General features: G+C 38.5%; 1 protein-coding gene across 2 annotated transcripts; it reads left to right on the top strand.

The window, feature by feature from the left end:
* Positions 1–5,616: 5,616 nt before the first annotated feature.
* TXK (TXK tyrosine kinase) lies at positions 5,617–18,910 on the top strand. Of its 2 annotated transcripts, none has more exons than XM_054295517.1 (14): positions 5,617–5,684; positions 5,903–6,005; positions 6,197–6,396; positions 7,403–7,465; positions 8,116–8,170; positions 8,990–9,069; positions 10,437–10,564; positions 11,704–11,778; positions 12,720–12,891; positions 13,602–13,818; positions 14,754–14,818; positions 16,790–16,908; positions 17,369–17,526; positions 18,842–18,910. In XM_054295517.1, the coding sequence occupies exons 1-14, from the start codon at positions 5,617–5,619 to the stop codon at positions 18,908–18,910; spliced, it is 1,572 nt and encodes a 523-aa protein (XP_054151492.1). The 2 variants fall into 2 exon arrangements, with proteins under 2 accessions (XP_054151492.1, XP_054151490.1); XM_054295515.1 differs by having other exon boundaries at positions 6,194–6,396.
* Positions 18,911–23,366: the final 4,456 nt, after the last annotated feature.

The following is a 23,366-nucleotide window of genomic DNA, read 5'->3' as shown; positions in this document are numbered from 1 at the left end:
AAATATTAATCCATTGTACCACAGATTTAGCAAAGCAACTGTTTTTACATATAGATAGGGAGATGTTTCCAAATACTGTTCTTAAACTTGTGAACTACATGGACATGGACAGAGAGTTTGGTAGAACTAAACCTGTCTTTCCTCAGAGTAGAGTTAACTCACAGGAAAGACAGGAAGCCTCAGCTTGCACACATCTAAAACTGAAAGCTTGTATTTTAAAATTATTTTAGAATCTAACTATAGTGTGGCTTTCTACCAGGTTATTGATTTTTGTAGTAATGTTGAAAACTGGCAGACCAGACCAGGAGGCACGGTGTGTTACAGCAAAGGTTTGGTGGGTGAAGCTGAGTTTGTAGTGTTGAACACAGTTAACCTTCTGCTCCATTGCAAGAGCAAGAGCTTCTTGCAAGACAAAAAATGGTGGAAGAGTGCAAACCTTAGATGTGGACTGGAGTGCCTTCAGTGTTAGTAGCACTTTGGGAAACTGATTCAGAAAAAGAGATTTTCTTCTCGAAGAAAATGGTGAAAAAGCAAAGTTATAAAATGCAAATTATAAAAATTAATTTCTAAATTATTGCTTTTGTCTTTGATGTTACTTTCCTAAAGCTGCCATTTACAGTGAGTAACAACTGAGGATGGGAGGAAGATGGCACATATATGTGTGAATTTGCCATGTATGCAGACAGCATTATCAACCCAAAGTGTACTCTGGGTGTTGTGGGACTGTATCAGGCCATGATGTGTTTTCACTCCACCTTCTCTGTTCTCATGAGACTCCTTTTAAGCTGCTTAAGCAAATGGCTGTTCCTGACAGCTGACCCATCTTTTTCTTCCTCCTCTTGCATCCCATCTGCTCTGTTGTGCACAGATAAATTTATTTCCAGGAGTCAAAAGTTGGTTATCAAAATGTCAGCTGCACATTTTTAGGCTGTGTATTTGTCAGATTAGCTTCAACACCATTTTCCTAGTGTTTTTACTTTAGCCACATGCTTCTTGTGCCATGGTTATTTCTTGTTTTGAAACAGAGCCTCCTAATAGGTCTGATGTACAGAACTGTCATGGTTCTTGCTAGTGTTGGGATTTGTGTTTGCTTGACTGTCATCAGGGAGATAATGACCCTGCTTTATAAACAAGCGTATTCCTCATAAACTGCTCATTCCCGGAAAGAAAAAGACATTAGCAGTGAAATGCACTGTATTTGTTTGTTCCTGTGTTAAAGAACTCTGTCTAAGGTGGCAAGCTTTCATCAAAAATTGCAGAAATAAAAAATTCTGTATACAGTTTAAGAAGGAAGATTGCAAGCTCTAGATTCAGCACCTCAAATACTCTTCTTGTTTAATTTAAACCCAGGTTTTAAGCTATGAGTTTAGTTGTTCCATCATGACGTACCCCGAAGATCAAAGCAACGTGTGTACATAGCTTGTGTTGTGATAGAACTCAAGGGAATGTGAGCTGGAAGATTTAATGGGTCTGTGGGTGCTGCAGAAATCTTCCTTGGTATGGATTTAAAAGAAGCTAGATTTGAGTACTTTTTTATTTATGGGAAACTTTTTGGTTAGGCCGGAAACAGAGAGGTGGATTCTAAAATAATTGATAGCTCCATAAGTACTTTATTTGAAAAGACATCAAAATTAATTTACTGTTAAAAATTAGAGATTATTTCTTCCTCTTAGCCTGTATTTCTTTCCTGTGTCCTGTCCAAGCAGTCTGTAATTCATAACATGGCAAATCTAACTGGTCTCTCTGTTCTCTTCCAAATATGGAATCCAAAGTGTTATTTCCTTGCTGAAGCACAACTCTCAGTGATACCATCAGTGACTAATCTTTAATTTATGAACTCTTCAGTGTGGTTACTTGAGCTGGGGACCAGGGGATCTAGGCCAGCTAATATGTGACTCTAACACTCCTTGACAAATCCAGTGTTTTGCTTAGGAGAATGTCCTTCGTGAAAAACTAAAGGAAATCAGATAGAATTGTTCCACTGATTTCATGGATCTAGCAGAAGGGATAATCAAGAAGAAATGTTTTAAATGAGTAAATTCTATTTTCAATGTATTTGTATTTTAAATTATAGCTTAAAAAATTGAAATACAGGAGTTTAAATATTATAATTCTTTCTTAGTTTATCTGTTGGGTGTTGAGAAAAGAGAAAGGAAGGAAGAGCTCAAGACCTGAGAGAGTACATGTGAGGGTGAGAAGTGTCAGGCAGGAAATGCCATCTTCCTGCTGTGTGACAGCACACGCTGCTGTGCAGCCCTCAGTGTCAGCATCTTCCTTGGCCACGGGGAGAGTTAAAGGAAATTGAAGTTAAATCAAATTATTCACTCAGTGTATCAAAGCTTGCCCCATCTGTAGTGTTGGCCAAGTCTTTCTAAAACAGCATCACAGTTTGGGCCTACTTTCTGAAGTAAGTTATGCACTTAATAAATATGAATGTAATTGGGAGGGAAAATTATAGTTCAAGAAGCTTACCAATGACCAGGGAAGATGTAAAAGGCATAGATCAGTACATGAGTCTTTGCTTGAGAACTGAAATTCCAAGCCATTAGGTCAAAGCTTCCGGCCTTAAGTCAATTTAACTAAAGCAGGACTGAGCTCTGCAGAGCTGAAGGCCTTTGATAATGTTTCCTTGCAGCATTAGCAAATTTCCAAGCAGGAATGTACAGTTTGCACTGCAATAATTTACACTTGTACTAATTTCTACTGAATTAATTCCACAAATACTCTAGGAGTGATGGAGGGACAAAAGAATTTCAGAAGTGACTGAGGTTGCTGAAAAAAGATGTATAAAGACAAATTAATTCTCAAAGAACTGGAAATTGTCTGCTTTAGGATGATATCTGCTGGATTGATAGGCTGTGATTTCACACTTTAAATACTCTACTACTCCACTAAACTTTGGTAGGACTGTGCAGTTTGTGCTGCTCCTCCAGATCCTGCAATTCAGTTCAGTGTATTCTTGTGTGATCTATGGCTTTAATCTAATCTGAGCCTTAATTTACAGTCTGCAGAATTTATCATCTCCTATTTTGTCATCTTTATTAGGTTACACACTCCATCCTTGGAAAAATTGCTCACCAAATGAAGCACATGTCCCAGGAAGAAACATCACAATTACAGCTTCAATCTATACTTTTTCTGTGGTTTTATCGATAGGGCAAGAGGATAAATATTCAATATCATATATGCTTAGGGTATTTTTTAAAATGTTACATACAGTCATTTATTACTAATAGCTTTAGCACAGTGAAAGGAGGGGGTCAGACATAAAAATAATCCATTAACAAAACAAGTCTGAGATTCACTGAAGGCAAAAAGGATTCCTGACCTTACACTATAAATATACTCAAATTACTGGGCTCATAAATAAAACAAGCCAGAATTACACATCCATGGCATCTGTCTGAACCCTTGTTTTCATGCTAACAGCCAAATCTTTAAAATCTAATTAGAAGATTATTCTAGTGTTACAAAGAAAGTCTGCAGTGCTCTTTCTAACTATTTATTGTAAATGTTTTATATGGAGAGCAAATAAACTGAAGAGAAATTATGTATTTAAATGGACTAGATGGTTTAATGAGAAGAAACAGGTTTTAAAATTTCATGTTCCTGTTTGCAAATAACAATGTACTTTATAGACATTGATTAAACTTCATGTCACTGACTGAAATAAAAGAAACCCAAGCATTTCTTCACCCACAGTGTTGACTATTTATGAGGCAGGTTTAAATGGCCAAGGGACAATTCAATGTACACTGGACAATTACACAGCAAATCAACTTCATTGACAATATCTTTTTAGTCTGGCTGCTTTGAAGAGAATTGTTGCTGTCAGCTGACTTGGGTATTTTTATTTGCTGCATTTTACACAGCTGTCACTGGAAACTTTTATCAAACAATTGATGATGTCTTCTGATTACTGTCAGCTCATCCATTTCCCATAGAATAGATTCTTCACAGGATTCAACAGTCTAGGGGAAACTTCACCATGACTTTCAAGACTGTCTAAACAAACCACTTATGAGACATGGCTCTTCCAACTAAGAACTAGATTTGGTCTTATCATTCTGACATCCAACATTCTCACTTTTTTTATTAGCACAAGATTTGCTATTCTGTGTACCTTCATAGGAAAAATAATTACGTTTTCATTATGTGGTAAGGTTGCTTAATTATTCGAATGCTAAGATTCATACTCTTAGTACACTTGGCTTTCAGCTAGTAATAGGCAATGGCAAAAGGTTTCACAGGACACTAGAAGGGACATCCTATTTATTCCAGGCTGGATTAGGTCATTAGGATCAGCAATGCAAAAGTGCCATGAGGGCAAAACAAATAATGTGGAAGGAACTGGTGGGACTGCACAAAGAAATATCATATGAAATACAAAGCAGCAAAATTCTGAGACCTTGGGAAGTCTATTTCAAATAAAAATCTGAGGCCTCTTTGCAAACTGTGACATCTGTGGCAGAGAAAAATAGGACACATTATAGTGGGATATAAAGTTTATTTTGTGTTAGTGGTGCTGAATATGAGGGGAACCTTGTCTCTCCATCCCTGACTGTCATGCTTTTTAAAAGAAGAACCTGAGCCTGTCCTGCAGGTGCTGCTGTGCCCTCCCACCTGCCCAGTGGTGACGCTTCAAGGAACTGACCCAGTAAAAAGGGAGTACCTGCCCTTTTAGCATCCTGTCTTGCCCAGTTTGAGATAAGATGAGGTTGAGATGTGATGACATGAGATGGAGAGGGAAAGAGTATAGGACCATAACTGCTGCAGCTTAGCTCAGTCTGCTCTGGGAACACAAACTGAGGAAGGTACATCTCAGCCTGGGTAGGAGTGGACCAAGTGTCAACCATTTATTTACTTCATTCAAATATTTTTAATGCCTTCCAAAATATTTAGTATCATATTATCTCTGCTGCATATACAAGACAGAGTGGATTGGTTTCTCTCTAAATTTTTGATGTCTGTGATGATGTATCTAATGTATTTTGGATTTAGAAACAATTTTGTAAACAAGGATTATCAGCCCCTTGACATGCAAGTGTAAAGCACATATTCTCTCTGCACTTCAAACCTAGGCTAGTGTATTCATTATATTAATGGCTGCAACAGAAACTGGAAAATCAGTATTAATTCAGAGAAGTAAATATAGTGTGGCTCCTTTAATAAACCTCAAAATAAAGAAAAGCTTGTCATGCAAGCATGGTTTTATATTTGTCTTGAATAATCTAAAATTTATGTCAGTGATAAAGGGGACAGTCCTCCACCTCCTGTCCCTGATAAGACTCTCATTCCCCTCACTGCACTAGGTAGAGCTTGTGCAGGGTGGTGTAATCAACCAAATTGGTATGAATTTGGCTGACAATGTATCTTTTTTTATTATTTATTTTTGCTGATTTAGTGAGCTGATTTAGCTCATACATATAGCCTTATGATTGCAAAAACATTGTAAGGGAGACTGTGGTAGGAAAGGTCTGCTGGTTTTGGTGACTGCAAATTTAGCTATAATGATTTGCTAAATATCTCACAGTAAGACAGAGCTAACAGTGGGTGTAAGCACATAGCATAGTCTTTAATTCTGTAAGTTTTGTGAACAAACTGCAAATATGGAAAATGTTCTTGTTCACAGATCACACCATCCAGTCTGTTTTCTGCTGCTGCTGCTGCTCAGTGCAAGAAAGGTATGTGAAATGCTTAAACTTTTCAGTAATTAAATATCTACACATAAAGGACTTCTTAAAGCCCCTCTATTTGCAGTAGAAGAGCAAATATGTGGAAGTTTAAAGACACTGTACTCTGCATATCCCTAATGAAGGAAGGCATGGATGGCCATGGATATTTTTATGTGGATGTTTACAGGTAGGCATTCACACCAATGCTTCATGTTTTTCAAAATCAGGGAAACGAGAACAAAAGTGAACCTGGAGCCTGACGCTGTCCTGGTGACCCAGTACTCTGCCTCACAGCCAGATGTTTCCTATGAATCTATTTGGAAGTGTGGGGTAAGTAACATTTTGGCAGGTGAAAAGAGAGAATTGACACACAGTGGCTCAGTACCAGGATAAGCAGGGGAGTAACTAGCTCTTGAGCATATAAAGTTCTTTGTTGCATAAAAATTACAGAGTAAGAGTAACTAAACAATCTATAGTAGAGAGAAAGGCTAGTTATGAAAAATACTTTGATTTTTCAGCAGCCCAAGAGACAGTTTAAGGACAAGCCATTACCTCCTCTGCCTCCCGAGGCCTTTGAAGACTACAAGGACAAACCCAGAGTTATTGCACTCTATGACTTCTTTGCTAGAGGGCCTTTAGATTTACCTCTCAAGAAATCAGAAGAATATATTGTCCTGGAACAGTATGATCCCCTCTGGTGGAAGGCAAGAGACCAACATGGGTAAGAGAGAGGGCATCTATTTCAATCTCCCTTCACAGAAAGAAAAAACCCTTAAAGCACCCTGTGCAAAAGTGAGCAGATAGAATTAGACTTATGGGACTATTTAGGGACAGGCTTGAAAGTGTTCAACTATATGTGAGGCACACAGATTGACTGGGGAGACTTTCAGCAGGGCTTGGCACCCCAGAAATGGACAGGGAATATAGAACCTGTTGGGAATTCAGAGTTAAGCCCTACACTCAGTAGGTTCCTGAGCAACATAGGGATGTTTGAAGACCATGTGAGTCACTGGGCTCTGGGCCATGTGAAAATCCAGCTTTCCATATTTCAAATGCTCTACAATGGAGCGCGTACGTGTAAAAACTTTGTGAAACCACAGAGATTATGAAGACATTCCTGAAACATAACCTCTTCCCCAACATACCTGGTTATTTCAGAGAGCTAGATAACTTCAATTAGGATCTTTTTCACACTTACGTTTGTTTTGTTTTGTTCCCCTTTCTCCTTTGTATTATCTGCAGTATATCCTGTACTATGATATTGGGAATGGTTGCATGTTATATTATAACCATCTCCTTTCCCTTCAGATTTCTCCTTTAAATATTTTAAATGCTTTTTCTCAACTTATGTTTTCAGCAAAAGTATACTGACAACTATTTTGAACATACAAACAAGCACACACTTTGTATTTCTTCATATAGGATTTGTACAGGCCAGAAATAAAGATGGTGGCTTCTGGTTCAGAAGGAAAATATTTTTTTCCTAAGTCTCAGCCTATACCATCTGGCTTTTTCATTTGAGTAGCCATCCACAGTCATGGGACAAAAAGTTGTGCCTGGATGAAAGGACTCAAATTTTTATTCAGTTCTAATGCTGGAATTCAGTATCCAGCAACATAGCCCCCAAGATAAGGAATCTTTGTAATTCAACAAAAGGATGATGTATATCTTGATCCTACTTATCTTTTACACCATACCATAATATTATCCCCAATATGTTGTTTCAGGAATGAAGGTCTAATTCCCAGCAACTATGTTACAGAGAAGAAAAGCAATTTAGAAACATACAAGTAAGTACCTTTGAAAATTATAACTGGGCTTTTATTTCTAAAAATGGATTGCAGAAATACATTTTAATGTTTGAGCCTTCAAATTTTTATTAGACATGAACATGTTTATCAACAGCTTTCTTTTTTTTTTAATATAAAACATTACTCCTAAAATGAATTTAAATTCATGTACATGAATCATAGTGTCAGAATCCAGATTTTTCCTGTTTCTGTAGACCCAATGCATAATGTTTCTGTATTCTGATCTTTGCCTGTTGTGATCATGTAGCTAATTCCATCTACTATAAATTTAAATTACTGAAGAGAAGATTAAAATTCTGAAAAATTGTAGAGAAGAAAGACTTGGCACATCATCCAGGACTGTAAATTTCATCACAGTTTGGCATAATTTTTTTTTTCCCCTGGGGTTTCTTTTTCTTTTTTTCTTTTTTTCTTCTTTTCTTTGAGCTAATATGTAGTCATAGTAAATTGGGGCCAAAAAGTTCTAAAAAAAAGTCTAATAAAATCATTCTAAATTAAGACATATTCATGTACAATGATAGTTCTAAACATGTTTTTGAATTGGAAAAATGCAACTACTAAACTGTAAAACAAAGCAAACATTCATTTTTACTGGCTGAAATTAAGGATAGGTTATGTCCTTGTTGCAGGTGGTACTGCAGAAACATGAACAGAAGCCAGGCAGAACTTCTTTTGCACCAGAAGGTAATTCAGCTTGCACATAGAGCTAACAGTACTGAAAAAATACCTATCAGTAGAGCATCAAGAGCATTATCACAGTCAAATCAAAATCTGTTTGGTATTCTGTAAGAGAGAAAAGTACATTTTAAGATTTCTAACTTAAAAGGAAAAGGCTTTCTGGTGTGAGTGTAAAGTGCAGACTATCCAGACTTCACAAAGCTTTAAGTTGTAGCCCCAGCAAATTCTATGTAGATTTTCCATGCCAGATAAATCAAATTATGTGGCTTACTGTGCTTGTCTGTTACATTAGACATTAAAAACAGAAATCCATGTAGTAAGCTAATTAGCTCTGAGTTTAGCAGAACTTAACAAACCACTGCATCTTCCTTAAATACAGAGCCAACAATCCACACTGCATTCTACCCCCTGTCAGTTACCAAAGTGCCTAACTCAGTCAAACTCATTGGGTCTTTGCGCAGGCCCAGGACAAGAAAGACCAAGGAAGAACATCTCAGACAGAATTATTTTAACTGGATTTTTTTTCTAGTGATTTGTACAATTTGATTTTTTAATAAATTGAAGCATTTTCACTACCTCACACTGAAGAGTATAATTCAGCTAAATTGCTTATCTCTAGAAGTTTCCTGGCATTTATTATTTTCTGTTGGTTTATTTTGCTCTGCCATGTACCTGGCTATCTATTCCTGTTCTCCACTTCTTGATCTTCCTCCCAAATAGTCTTAAGTATTCTACATAATTTGGTAATCAGCTGCAAGTCCTGTCTCAAGGGAGCATTACTGAAGCTCAAAAGCATAAAATAACTCTACCTGGATTTCTTTTCAGCCCAAAGAAGGTGCCTTTGTTGTCAGGGATTCAAGCCGGCAAGGTCTTCTTACGCTGTCCATGTATTCGCGGGCAAAGGGGTGAGTTCCTCTGAATGGTTGGGGTTTGAATCAAGTGGTGATGGAAAAGCTTCCTCCAGACTCCTCAGAATAACTGGGTAGGTTGGACATGCAGTGCACAGGAGCAGGGAACCACTGGGATGCTTTTCATGCAGAGCTAATCACCCTGTGTGCAGAAAAGATCAAGGGGAGTGGTGGATCTGGGAGTCAGTGTGCAAAGGTCCTAGCAAGACAAGATTACCTGCACTCTCTGAAATTCTCAAATGATCTGCTGTGGAAACCAGCTGTGGAAACCATGCCACAACCTTTGGCCACTGCACCAAACTGTTTCCTTTCTCCACAGGCTCTGTGCACTGTAAATCCATCCCAGAGTCTGCTGTGCTCAAACGTCACCTGTTTGTCTCCCAAAATCACCTCACCCCTACTGTGCAATCTTACTTTTGCTGGACAACACCCACAGGACTCACACTTGCCCATATCAGGAGCAATCACCTACAGCACTGACTTAACCTATTTCAAGCTATTTTATAACCCTCCCACATCCCCCTGTATCTACTGTGTCTGCTTTCCTTCTCTCCCTCTTACAGTAAGCCAGAGGTGAGAGCAGCTAAGGCATTGCTGTTACCTCCACCCTCTTCCTCCCTCCCTCCATTTCCTCCTTGAAAACATGGGGCCAGCCCTCCCCACCATCCCTGTGCTGGGGTCAGGCTCACAATTTCTGTGTGAGGCTCAGGAGTGTTTCTGACAATGACTCAGTAATGCAGACTGTACAATGTCTCCGTATTCTGAGCTCTGCTTGCTGTGTCCACAGTCTAGAGTACTAACCTTCAGCAACCACCAGCCTGAAATGCAAACTTAACTGCTTAATTTTGAGTGTCACAGAAGTAGGGATAAGCAGACAGCAAAATACACAGAAAGCAAAAAAGACAGATAATGTAAAGAAATACAGAAAAACAAAGGTATCAAATAAAAGCTCCAATGAAGACTCTTTGAAGAAATAGAACTGAAAATTTAATCTCATGCTATACATGAATATGTGTTTAAGTTTTTGGGGAGAAAATGCAGGTAATTTGTAACATTTTAATTTCAAGAGGTTGTGTTCAAATGAATGTTAAATGAGGAGGAGCAATTCTTAAACACTGTGGCTATTTCTTATGAATGCATTGATACAGGGGTAAAAAATACTTTGGCAACAAAAGTGGTTTTTTTTCTCTTGAAACAGTGTTCCAGCTAGACACAGCCTCAGATGTGTCACATTCTCAGACACATTCTCAGATGAGAACTGTGTCCCAAGTTTTCAGATTTTTCTATGTTTTCATAGTGAAATTTAAGCAGATTTATACTATAAATTATTTTTACTGAAAATTCTAATGCTTTGTTGATTTCAGAAGTCATAATGGGAATATTCTACATTATCAAATTAAACAAAATCACTCAGGACAATATTATGTAGCAGAAAATTATGTCTTCTCATCTGTTCCTGAGCTCATCGAGTATCATCAACACAATGCTGCAGGTAATGCATGTGAGCTGATAATGGTTTTACATCTTTTTCTAATAGCTTCCTTATAAAATCTGACACAAGTGTTTCTATTGGTAATGAATTCAAACATGCCTTGATTCTTTCTGCCGAAGTTATAGCTGTCATGTGCATATACCATGAGGGAAGTGAAATGACCAAACTTGTCTACATTATTAAATGAGTTTAGCAAAAATAAAAGACTGCTCTGTATTCTCCTGGTTCACATTTGATTGAATGGGACTTGGGTGAAATTTGATCATAATTCTTTCTTTGTCTATGACAAGGACCAGCATACATACAATCTAATAAAAGCAGGAGCTATGCTGTGCATCAGCAGGCAGCATTCTACTGATTTTGAAAAAAAACCCAACCCATAACACAAACAATCCAGGACAGAATTAGTTCTTGTGCTCACAAGGACTCTCTAACACTGACTTTCAGCACCAGAGTTAGATACCTCTAACTGTTGGCTGATGGCAGATTTTTATAATTTTTAGCATGAAAAATATCCTTCACCTTGGTTCTGCCCATCATTTTAATACAATATAAAATGGTTTTACTCTGAATGAGGGAAGATGGGAAAACACAGGGAGATCCCTTGCTCTAGAGAGGAAGATATGGGAATGGACAGAGCCTTTTGCTGGAGGGAGGAGAATTGTAGGAAACACTTGTAGCAGAATTGGCCCTAAAAGTAGTAGTGGGAAGAATCAATTAACTCAGGGAGTCCTTGGTGAAGGACGTTCAATTCACTAGTACTCTTGGCTTATTAATGCAAAGAAAATAAATGAGACGCAAAAATATTTCAAACCTGAGAAGTCATGCGACCCTACTTAGGTCAGTGACACAGTATTTTAGAGGTCATTTATGCTTACTGTCATGGTACAAAAAAGTAAGAGTATTAGTGTTGGCTTTATGAAAGTAGAAATAGTTTTGTAGTCAGGGCCCTATTAAATAGTCTTTCTACATTTCTTCTCACTGTAGTGTTTTATCTGAGCAAACTAGGCAAAAATAACTTCAATAAATAAGAAATTTACATGAGATTCCAAGTAATTTTGTTTGAGAAGAAGTATGGTATAGCATATTTTAAAATAAAGTAATTTGTCAGCAGATTATTGTGGCTTTGTCCCCAACAGGTCTTATCACACGTCTCCGACATCCAGTGGGATCAGATGGATGCACCTCACCAGAAACTACAGGACTGAGTTATGGTAAATTTTTTGTCTTCTTTTGAAGGAGATTTAGCTATCTGCTGAGGCAAGAATTTAGCTCATGTTCACCCAGCTTAATAATTAAATTGTATCTGTGAAATTCTTTGGTAATACTAAACACATAAACAGTGTAAGGTGTCAGTACCAAATGAGACACCTGACTGAGCTGCTTCTGTGACTATTGTGCTTCTGTTACAACCCCCAGTGCATTCAGAGCTATTTGGACTTTTCTAAGCAAACCTACGACTCAAATAGACATTTAATGGCTTTTGAAAGGCTATTAGATTTATGTAAATGCTTAGGAAACCAAAATTGAAACCTGAAATTAATACTATTAATAGAGAAGATTTTCTTTGTCAGTTCTGCAGGTTTTAGAAATAAGAATGAACTCTTATGTGGTGTAAAAGAAACACATAAGCAATAAATGCCAGTTTTGTGTATATAGATCAGGAATTTCATACCATCTATTAGACAACAGGAACCTCCACAACTGAGTATCTTTCATGTTCCCATGAATCTCATGGCTTAATATTTCTGAAGGGTTGAGCTATTGTAGTTATTACAATACAGGTAGCCAGTGACTATTTCTGTAGCTATACTATCCATCTGGAACTGGTTTGGAGCTAAAAACATCAGACATCATAGTGCCAAAAAAGTTCTCATGTGTAATCAAAGCTAAACACTTGCCTTATCTTCAAGCCTCAGACATTCCTACATTAAGCAAAATTACTAATCGCATTCTTTAAGCTGTAAAACAGTATTTATATTTAAATATATATGAACCAGTAAAAAATTTCAGATATTTAAAACTCATGCTATGACTGACGAAGAAGTGTGATGCTTTGCAGTGCTCATTGACTGCCATCAGCAAGGCGTGTCTCCTGCAGCATGGCTCAGGAAAGCTGGCCTGACTCTCCTGACATTTTGGGTTGCTTTTGCAGAGGAGTGGGGATTAAACCCGTCTGAACTGCTGATACTGAAAGAACTTGGGCGTGGGCAGTTTGGAGTTGTTTATCTTGGTAAATGGAAAGAGACTGTCAAGGTTGCTATCAAAACAATCAATGAAGGTGCAATGTCTGAAGATGATTTCATAGAGGAGGCCAAACTGATGATGTAAGTACAAAAGCTATTCTGTCAGTTTACCAAGAAATAAATATAACCTAATTCCATTTCAAACAAACAAAGCAGTTTGATGGGAATGGTGGATGTGTGGGACAGAAAGGCTGATGCAAAGGTCTGAACCAAGCTGATGCAGGTGCTTCCTATGCCCAGACTCTTTCTTTAGAGCGTGCTTTGCTTTGTGCTATGGAGCTCATTGGGGAATAAATGTTCTGGTAAAATGTAACTGTGCTCCTACAACTATTCTTTAATCCATACCTCAGTGCCTCAGGAACACTGGCAGAGCTTCTATCCAACTAAAGCTTTTGAGAAACTATATTACCATACCTGCAAACTTTGCAAATTAAGGAAGTATCCACACGAGGTCTTGGCAAAGCCCAGAAGGGATGAACCCTTGCAGGGTCAAGGCCCCTGCCTGCAAACCAAGTGTAGCTAGACCTTTCCATTTTGCAGCAACCAAATCAAGCTTTGCATTCTGATTGCTGCATTTATATAACTGATGAAGAATTATCGGTTCACAGAGTGAAATTTTGTAGAAAGTTGTAGAGAGAAAAGCATTAAGTATGGGGAGAACTCTTAGTACAGCTGAATAGGACACTGTTTATCAAGTAGTGAAAAATTTTTTCAAAGCCATCCCGAGAATCAAAGGTTTAGTTACCTGCCAAGAACAAATATTAGCCTGTCTAAAATGTGATTTTAAACAGGAAACTCTCCCACCCAAAGCTGGTCCAGCTTTATGGAGTGTGCACACATCACAAGCCCCTCTATGTTGTGACTGAATTCATGGAAAATGGTTGCCTGCTCAGTTACCTGCGGCAAGGGCGGGGGAAACTCGGCAGAGACGTTCTCCTGAGCATGTGCCAGGACGTTTGTGAAGGGATGGAATATCTGGAAAGAAACAGCTTTATTCACCGTGATTTGGTAAGTACAACAGGTTTTCTGTGGTTCTTATCAAATATTTGCAGTACAGAATGTGCGGTTGCATTTTATGGGGCACTGTGAATCCTATAAGACTTCAGCCCTGCAGGATCTAATAAGGAAAATCCAAACTTTTCAGCTGTTGTTTTGCCCATGGACAGCTCAAAAAAACACTTGAGAGAAGTTTGTCCATTGGAAACACCCCTTGAGAGCTCAGGGAAAAGTAGGATATTGACATGGAACTAGCTGGTATTATGATATCTCAATGTGAAAGTGATTAGAACACAACCAGAATCACAGCATTACAAAATGTCAGCAACAATGAGAATTTTTTAAAATTGAAATATTTTTCTATCTATAATTTTTTGTCTCTCTACAGCCATTCATTAATGTTGAGATATATGAGTGGCTTTTCTGCCCGTAGGCAGGGAATTCGAGAAAAGGAGTTTGTTTCTTTACTCCTTGATACTTTTTCAATGCTCACATTTGGATGTAGAGAGGAAATCTTCCTCCTCTCCTGCCTAGTTGCATGAAGAAATGTAAAATTTTGAAAATTACCAGGAAGTTCCTGATTTCTGTAATGAAAGCATCAAAAAACAAATTTAAAAAGTTACACTAATTGTCCCTTGTGTTGATGTTCAGGAAAATATCTGGTTGGATCGTTAGACTCTGAAACCTAAAAGTCTTTCACTGTTAAGAATACATAAACATATTGCAACTCATTCTACAAGCATATAAGTTGCCAGGTGCTATGTATGTGTAACTACACAATAGTGAAATATGTTCACTGACTCAAAAATTCATTAATATTTTTGACCAATACACTAATCTCCTTTCAGATATAAACAGCATGAGCTAGAGCAAATATAATCAGCTGCTGTATTTCTCTTAAAAATCTTTAGCCCAGATTTCAGATATGTTTCTCTCATTTTCCCCAGGCGGCAAGAAACTGTTTAGTCAATGAGGAGCATGTGGTTAAAGTATCTGACTTTGGCATGGCAAGGTACGAGGTCACTGACAAAGGTTTTGAGAGCACCCATTCTCAGACAGGTGCAGCATGATCTTTAGTTAACCTCACTGCTTGCTTCACTGGTTTGGGGGATCCCACTGTGGGTAATTTTTGAATCCTGATGAAAATTGAAATGTTGTTTAACCACTGTACCATGAACTGGATATCGTGTCCTCCTCTTGCTCTTGGTGAGTGCAAGATAGGTAAACACAGTGCCAGGTAAACTTCAGAGGTGTTTATAGACAGAGAAATGCCCAGAGTGCGCAGGGCAGCCAGAAGCCTGCAGAAAGAAGTTCCCCAGCTTTGCTGAGCAGGATGGAGGTGAGAAAGCCGCTAGGGACAGAACTGGAGCTGGTGCTGACCTCTGGAGGCTGCGGTAGCTGAGTAGGTGAGGCAGGATGCAGGAAGGACCATGTGGGTAGGAAGTGTGACACATGCTGCTCTGGAAGGGAAGTGGTTTTTCTGCTTAGTGATAGAACCAGCCAAAGTGAGGAAAGAGAGCACTCTCAACTGTGACAAGCACCAGCCTGAGAAACAGCTCTAGCCTCACAGACTTTCCTCAGAGGACACAGCTGAGCTGGCCAAATGACTGAATGCTGCCCAAAGAGGACAACAAAAGGTTGTCCTCTTGTAAGGCCGACATAAAGCCCTCTACTTTGGTGCTTTACTGGCTGGTTTTTCTGTGGGTTAGCATTAGGAGGCAGATGAGCTTGAAAGAGAGTCAGTGGCTCTGAGCAGAAGGTTGTGGTGACACTTGTGGCTGCGAGTCGTTAGGTCAGCACAGCCTTGCTCCTTCAGTTTTGCCTCCTATTTCTAACCTCAGGCTTACAACACCCTAGCAGTTTATAGCTAAGGACTTGTTTTTCAAAGGGCTATCCTGTACCATGGTTGTACTGCTCCCCAAAAGGGAAAGGTCAGTATCAGGGCTCTGGACATATCCAAATGAATGAGAAAATACAGTAAGACCAAGGTGGCTGTCAGGCTCCAGCCTAAGAATAAGGGACCTGAAAGGCTCACTGTGGCCACAAAGTGGAGATCAGTGGTCTGGCTCTAGGACTCACTATCCTGGGGAGGCTGTGGAAATGTGATGGGAACACAACCTAATTATTCAGAGCTCACACAACTGCTTTTACAGGTTATTTTGTACTGCTATTTCATATGTTCCTAATTCAATAGCCTCCCATGTTTCTGTGCCTGCACCAAAATGAGAAAGTGAGGCAAAAAGATTATTTATTTCAATGTGACCTCCTTTAAAAGGTGCTTAAAAAAATTACCTTTATGCTTTCCCTGAGAATAAATGTGTACTGCATGTCTGTGATCTGCTCAGGAACATTAATACTTGGAAAATGTGCCCAGAGTTCATAAGGATGTTAGGGTCAGCCTAGTAGTCATTTAAAATGTTGCCCTAGAAATGCCTGCATTAGGTAAATAATTTCATTTTATCTGGGAGGTCAGCTCCTATAAGCTTGGGGAAAAACAATTACTTTAGTGCTCTTACAAGAACTGCTGTCTTGAATGTGATGAACATTTCTTTGTGTGCTGCTTTGGTAACAATGTCCCTGATATGGCATCTGTGAAGATGGACAGCAAGAGTCTTACTTGGTTGAAAAGGTGGATCCTTTAAAAAAAAGACTAATTCTTTATTGCTGCTGATTTTCCTACCCATGGTGAAGTGATGTGTCTTATTGTCATCTTTTGGGTGTATATTAATAATAACCATTCTGTCACTCTTATGCTTGTATCAAAATGTTTTATTCTGACATAATTCTAATGAATAATCCAAATCATTCATTTAGACCAAAATGTCTTTAAGTGCATTGCTATGGGGTTTTTTTGTGTGTGTGCATTTTATACTAAAATAGTGATATAATTTCGTTTGCAAATTGATACTATTTTTCTGGAATTCTAAACCATTTGTGGGAATGTCACTCATTCAAATTTATGTGGTTTGCTCCTTTTCTTCAGGTATGTAATTGATGATGAATATATCAGCTCTTCAGGTGCCAAGTTTCCAGTCAAATGGTCATCTCCTGAAGTCTTTCATTTCAAAAAATATAGCAGCAAATCAGATGTCTGGTCATTTGGTGAGTTGATTAGGTGAAAAGGCAACCATACTTCCCTAAAAAAAACTACTGATGTGATTTAGGAAAGTATAAATTTCTACCCATACTAGATATCTGAAACTTCAGTCTTTCTCATTTTTCAAAGTTTGCTTATATTGGACAAATGGATTTTTCATTCGGAAGGTTGCACCTAAAAAGTAGATTTTGACTGAAATGTGCATTTCTGATGAGTCCTCATTAGCCAAAAGTATTCATCTGAGTTTCATGGACCATCACCTTAGCTGACTTAAAAGAGAGCGGAATTATATTTGTTGAAAATTGTTTGGGCTGTATCCTTCTTTCAGCTCAGGCTGCCCGTACTCTCATTCATTTTTCAACACACAGAAGAATCAGGAGTGGTTTTTATTCTCCTAATTTTGTTGAAAACTTGTGGGTTTGGCATCTTTTGTTTTGTCCTAAACCTATTTTGGTTCACTTCTAGGTGTACTGATGTGGGAAGTTTTCACAGAAGGCAAAATGCCTTTTGAAACCAAGTCAAATGCTGAAGTAATCCGTGAGATTTCTCAGGGTAACCGACTTTATCGACCACATTTGGCATCCCATCCTGTGTACAAAGTCATGTACAGCTGCTGGCATGAGGTTTGTTACCCTTGTTTCTTTCCCTGAGGTATTACTTTGTTCTTAATTTTTAACATGGATATAAGAGCAATCTTAAAACCTCAAGGCATCAAATCCTTATTTCACATGTGTGGCATTCTCAGCATCTCCAACTATGTTTTTCACAAATCACACCAAAGTTTACAAGCCTCTGCTTCTTTTGACTGTTGCAGCTGAGAAATACAGAGCACACTATGAGTACAATAGGTCTAGAGCATCCCTGATTGGAATATGCCACTGCTGTCCTGTTTCTCTGCTGGGAGCAATGTGATACCTTTTTTGTGCCTTTGTATTGTTCATGGCTTTCTCTAGATCTGCTCTGGATAATAAAACACTCATACACCAAGTGGATATGCCCACTAAATGTAGATTTTGAAACCCCTTTTTCAAGTGTGTATCAGTATCTCTGTACATCAGGGCAGCTCCTAAGGCTGCACCTCTTTCACCCTCTTCAAGCTGATTTAGTACTTCATGTTCTTTCACCATTTGTCCAGCACCTATTATTTCCTATATTGGTAACAAAACACTGATTTCATTAACTTCTCCATCTGATTAATCCCTTAAGGGCCCTCCTTCTCTAGTCTCTAGAAGAAATGAATCTTTATTTTAGGTTAAAGGTCCTTTCAGAAGAGCTTTGTGTGCAATTTTTTCATGTAAAATTGTGGGCATACACAGTAAGTAGCTGGGGAATCTTGTTGCTACCATTGTCTCCTTTATCTCCCACCTTACTCCTCTGAATAAAATTTTTAAATCCTGAGTAAAAAAAAAAAAAAGCTTAAGAGAAGGAAATCTAAATTGCATCCACCTTGCCTGCTTACTGCAAACACCCATTGGGGTGCCAGCCAGCAGAGGGATCATGGGGAAATTCTCTTTCCTGTCTGCCACCAGACAGGAGTTTGTTCAATACTGAGCTGCAGCACTTCAAATCATACAGCAGTGAAGATCCTTTATCAAAAACACAGGGAGCATTCCTGAGCACTATGGTTTCCTGGTTGGTAGGGCTTTCCATAAACCTACTGCACGGAGAATTCCATAGGAATTCTGATACAGAATTGAAATAAGTATAAAGAAATTTCAGGAATTTTTTACAAGTGTCTGTGCTCATGCTGCTGGTGTCATGAATAACAAATTTTTCTTTTTCTCTAAAATTACAAACTTGATTTTTAAAATTTCTATTAATAAAATGAAATGTAATTTTTAACTGTTATCTCATATGTACTTATATCCAATTTCTGAAGTCTGGTACTGTAATCAACCAATCTGCTAACACAAGTTTATCCTCTGCTTTTCTTTTCAGAAACCTGAAGGACGTCCTACTTTTGCAGAGTTAACAGTGACCCTCAGAGATCTAGCAGAGATGACATAATCACAGATTTTATACCAATGTATTTCCTGAAAGGTTAGCATTAAGCATGCCACTAATGAAGCTGGTACAGAAAACCTCAACATTTTGGAGAGGTCCCTACCTAAATCCCAGTACCAGCATCCTGCATACTGAAGCAGCTGTTTGGTCTTGGCACAGTTTTTCTTATTTGTGAAAGATACTCCAGGACACTGGTTTGGGACTCCCAAGACTTTGTTTTCATCATTAGGGAGAAAAATCTGTCTGAAAAGCAATAACTAAGCCTACTCACCTTATAGATATTTTTATTCATTCTTTTGTTCTGAGTTACACTAATTCTTGCATCAATATTATTACATTATTTATACTTAATATGACTCATGCACCGGGGAATAGTGATTGGCAGAGCAAAATGAAGGAAAAAGCTCTGAAAAGCTCTGGCTAAGTCACTTCTAAAGGCAAGTCCTTGTGCACTGCAGAGCATCCAGCCCTGGAGAAGCAGAGCAGGGCTCTGTCCAAGGGACAGCCAGCCCAGTGAGTGGCTGCTGGGGCAGTGCCCACACGTGTGCCTGCACCCACTGCTTGGACAAAGTAGTGCTTCAGCCCTCCCTTGCAAATGGCCAGGATGGTTCATGGGCAAGTTAAAACTGGAACCTGACAGTGAAGCTCAGATGGATCCTATGACACCTTACATGGACAGGTCTGTACCCCTACTTCTTATGCTATTATTCACTTTTAATTTTAAATCTTAACTATGGTCAACACAAATATGTTGTAGAGAAGGAAAGGTAGATAGAATTCATAATTATTTAAAACAAAATAGTCAGATCATTGCAAATAAATATGTTCTTGGAAATATGTGATTGCATTGTGAATTATTTGTAGGTAAATACATCACAATATTTAATTTTATTTGTAGACAAAATATGTAAAACATGCTAGATAAAGAATGATTGAGTTCAATTTAATTTTTGTCATAAATTGAGTCACACTATAATTTTTTATTTCCAAATTAAAAAAAAAATAACTGCAACATTAGAATTAAATACAGAAAAAATCCCACAAAGTTTGGAATTTCCAAAGGATGATGGCGTCTCATAATCAAATATAGTCCTGGCAGTAATCAGTCATCTTTACTGCAATAGCATTTTGATAGTTATCAACCCTTGGGAAAGGAAATCATTAGTCCCAGTGTTTGAACATTTGGGAGTACCTTCAAGCACACCTCTAAGGTATTTCTGCATCAAGTAAACCATGATATTCTCATTATTTCATGTAATTTCCCAGAAGAATTGATGTCACTGTTTACATTTGTAATCAGTTTATTTACGAGCATTCGGTCCTTTATGAGAGCTATGACTGAATGCAGGCCTCTAACTGTTGTGGTTTAACCCCAGCTGGTAACAGTGCCATGCAGTGCTTGCTCACTGCCTCTGCCCTGGTGGGACAGGGAGTCACAAAGTAAAACTTGTGGGGGAGATAAGAACAGGTTATCAGCTGAAGCAAAGTAAGATGTAACAATAGCAATAGTGATTAAAGGGAGAAAGAAAGAGGAGTAGAACCCAAGAGAAGCCAGTGATGCCCAGTACCAGTGCTCACTCCCTGCTGACTGATGCCCAGCCCATCCACAGGCAGTAACCAGCAGCCCCCAGCCAACTTCCCTCCCTCTCCCTCCCAGGTTGTACATTGATCATGACATTTTATGGTATAAAATATCCCCTTGGACACCTCAGGTCAGCTGTCCTGGCTCTGCTCCCTCTCAGCCAAGACTGAGACAACAACACAGTACACACATGGAGCTCACCACAGTTTATGTCCAGGCCACAGAGTACAAAGCTTTTCAGCAGATGATGCACTACCAATGTGGAATTCAAGCTCTCTCCACAATAAAAAGTAAATGGGGACTTTGAATAACATATGAGACATCTTTTTAAGCAGCTCTTGTAAAACTGGTTTTGCCATATTACTGCAAGTTAATGTGTAATACGTTACAGCACCATGCAGTGAAAACCAGCTGCATTAGATTTATGTACTCAAAGCATCTTGCTCCTGCCTGTCTCACTGAGCTGTCCCATGGTGAATATGGGACCCATATTCATGTTTCCACCCATCCTAGAAACATGCTGGTCTAATAACTGGAGCCAATAATGCTTGCCTACCAGGCTTCCACTTCCCAATATAATCTTTCTGTAGGCTGCTTGGGGAAAAATTTGAAGAAGCTGTTATTAACATTCTGACACAGAATAAATTTAACAGCTGCTTTCATCAAGCTGACTGTAAATAAATGAAAAAGCATGAGAACTTGCTTCAGAGTCAGTGAAAGTGGTGCTTAATTGGCAGCAAGAAATGGTCTGCAGTACAAAGGTCAGGTATCTACAGTGCATTTATTTACCAGAACAGCTACACCCTTACATAAAGACTGAGTAGGCCACCTTAGACCTCATGGTGACTGTGAGCTTAGGTCAAATTCCAACCACATTCTAACAGGCAGAAAAACAGATGAATAGTGAGTGACATCCTTATCACTAACCATAAAGAGATGTCTGTTTGCTGGTTTCTTTTTAAACTTCCATATGATGAAAATGAGATCTGGAAAAAGTAGTAAAGGAGGCACCTCCATACAGGGAGACACCTCCATACAGGGAAACTTCCATCAAAGGCTGTAGGAGTGTTCAGCATTTGTAAAAATTTAGCTACTATTTGCTGATCAAACATCAGAAAACTTGGAACAAGTCTGTATTATGGATGGGAGGAAAAGAGGCAGAACTCCAAGCTTTTGTGAGCCAGCCACATAGGATACATCTCTTTTCTATAAAAAGGTGCATTATTGACAAAATGGAATTTATTTTCAGAAAGTGAAATGAATTCACTTGTCAAAAGTACTCCTGAGAAACAATGCAGACCAATAACTAGTGTGTACTGGGCTGGTGACACTTGTTTCAGGCCAATTCCTGCCTCCTTCCCCTCTGGCCCCGGCAGATTTCATAAAAAGGGAGGCCCTGCAGGCCCACCAAAGCACATCACCATCCCTCCTCCTTCATGCACCACCAGTCTGGCTCCTGCTCAGCCTCCCACCCATGTTCTGAACCATGGCATCATTTTAAAACCTGCCCAAAAGGAGTCAGCTGCTGTAAACCTGCCCTGCTGGAAGGATATTTCCTAGCACACCTGACAGTTTTGTGTGGAGGGATAGAATGTAAGAGAATAGTGCAGAAGGCAGTCTCACACCTGACGAGCTGCAGCTGTACCAATCACCAAAGTTTAGGAACAGGCCTGTGCTTAACAGGCCACAGCTGTGTCCAGTAAGGAGATGAGTGCTACAAAAGAGTGGGGTAGCTGGGTGAGGAGATTTATGGAGTTTGTTGGCTGTTCTGTGAAGAAGGAGGAGTCAGTGCCGTGAGGAGTTGCCCATGAGAAATCACCAAGAAGATATGAGAGCTTTTGAAATAAGATGACAACAGTTTTATTTTGCTGGAATTTAAAGAATAAGACAACAACATTTTTTAGGAGTATGCAATTCCCCATATAGTTCTAGGATGCAACCCGATGAGTAGAGTTTGAATTTTTGAATATGCACCCCTTTGGGATGAAGATTTTTTTTAATAGCATGGTTCTTTCAAGTGTGGCTGGAAATTGAAGATGGTAGAACAGATTTCTATAGAAAGTAATAACTGATGTATTTCCTTCCAAAATTGTACAGATTTTTTTAACCTATCCAAGTCTTCTTGACCTACCTAAATTTAGTTGGTGCAGCTATGTGAGGAACTTAATTGCCCATTAATTTGTTCTGAGATATGGTAATAATGAGTAGCTGCCAAGATTTGTTTAGTATCAGCATTTAAAAGCTGTAATTTGGTTAGCAATGTATTGCCTCTGAGGATTGCTTTGTTTACCTTCCTAAGCATTCACCCCACATACCAAAACACATCTAATTACTTTAAATAGTGTTCTTCATTTCACTGCCTGGGAAACCCGGCAACTCACTGAAACACTCTCCACTGAGACTGGCTGTGAGACACACATGCTTTGGGTTTTCTTCTCCAATTTAGAAATATGAATGACACTCTTTTTTTATCCCTTGTTTAAAAAACACACATAATTTAGTACATAACCATGAGTAATTTATTACAAGAGAAATATTAGCATAATTTCAATTAAAAAATCAAAGTTATTCCAAACTAGTAACTAAATATAAACATTTAAAAAAATAGCCTCTCTTACAAGAAATATCTTTATACAAAAAAATAATCACTAATTTATTTCTAACATGATGGACTTCTTGTACACCACGAAAATAACCACTAACTTTGGTTTTTTTGACATTGTTAGAAAATAACATTCTTTTATTATTAGTTGCTATTTATGTCTAATAGCAGATACACAGATCCAGTAGAAAATACAGGAATTTTGCTTGGTATAAGCTAATTATTGCCAGCAATTGTTATATACGGAGTCCACTGCCTTCTCAAAGAAACTATTA

The sequence above is a fragment of the Melozone crissalis genome, unplaced genomic scaffold (genome assembly GCF_028551555.1).
Source record: "Melozone crissalis strain CALT ecotype California unplaced genomic scaffold, PUWL_Pcris_2 ptg000006l_1, whole genome shotgun sequence".
NCBI classification, from domain to species: domain Eukaryota; kingdom Metazoa; phylum Chordata; class Aves; order Passeriformes; family Passerellidae; genus Melozone; species Melozone crissalis.
This window is presented reverse-complemented; position numbering and strand designations above follow the sequence as displayed.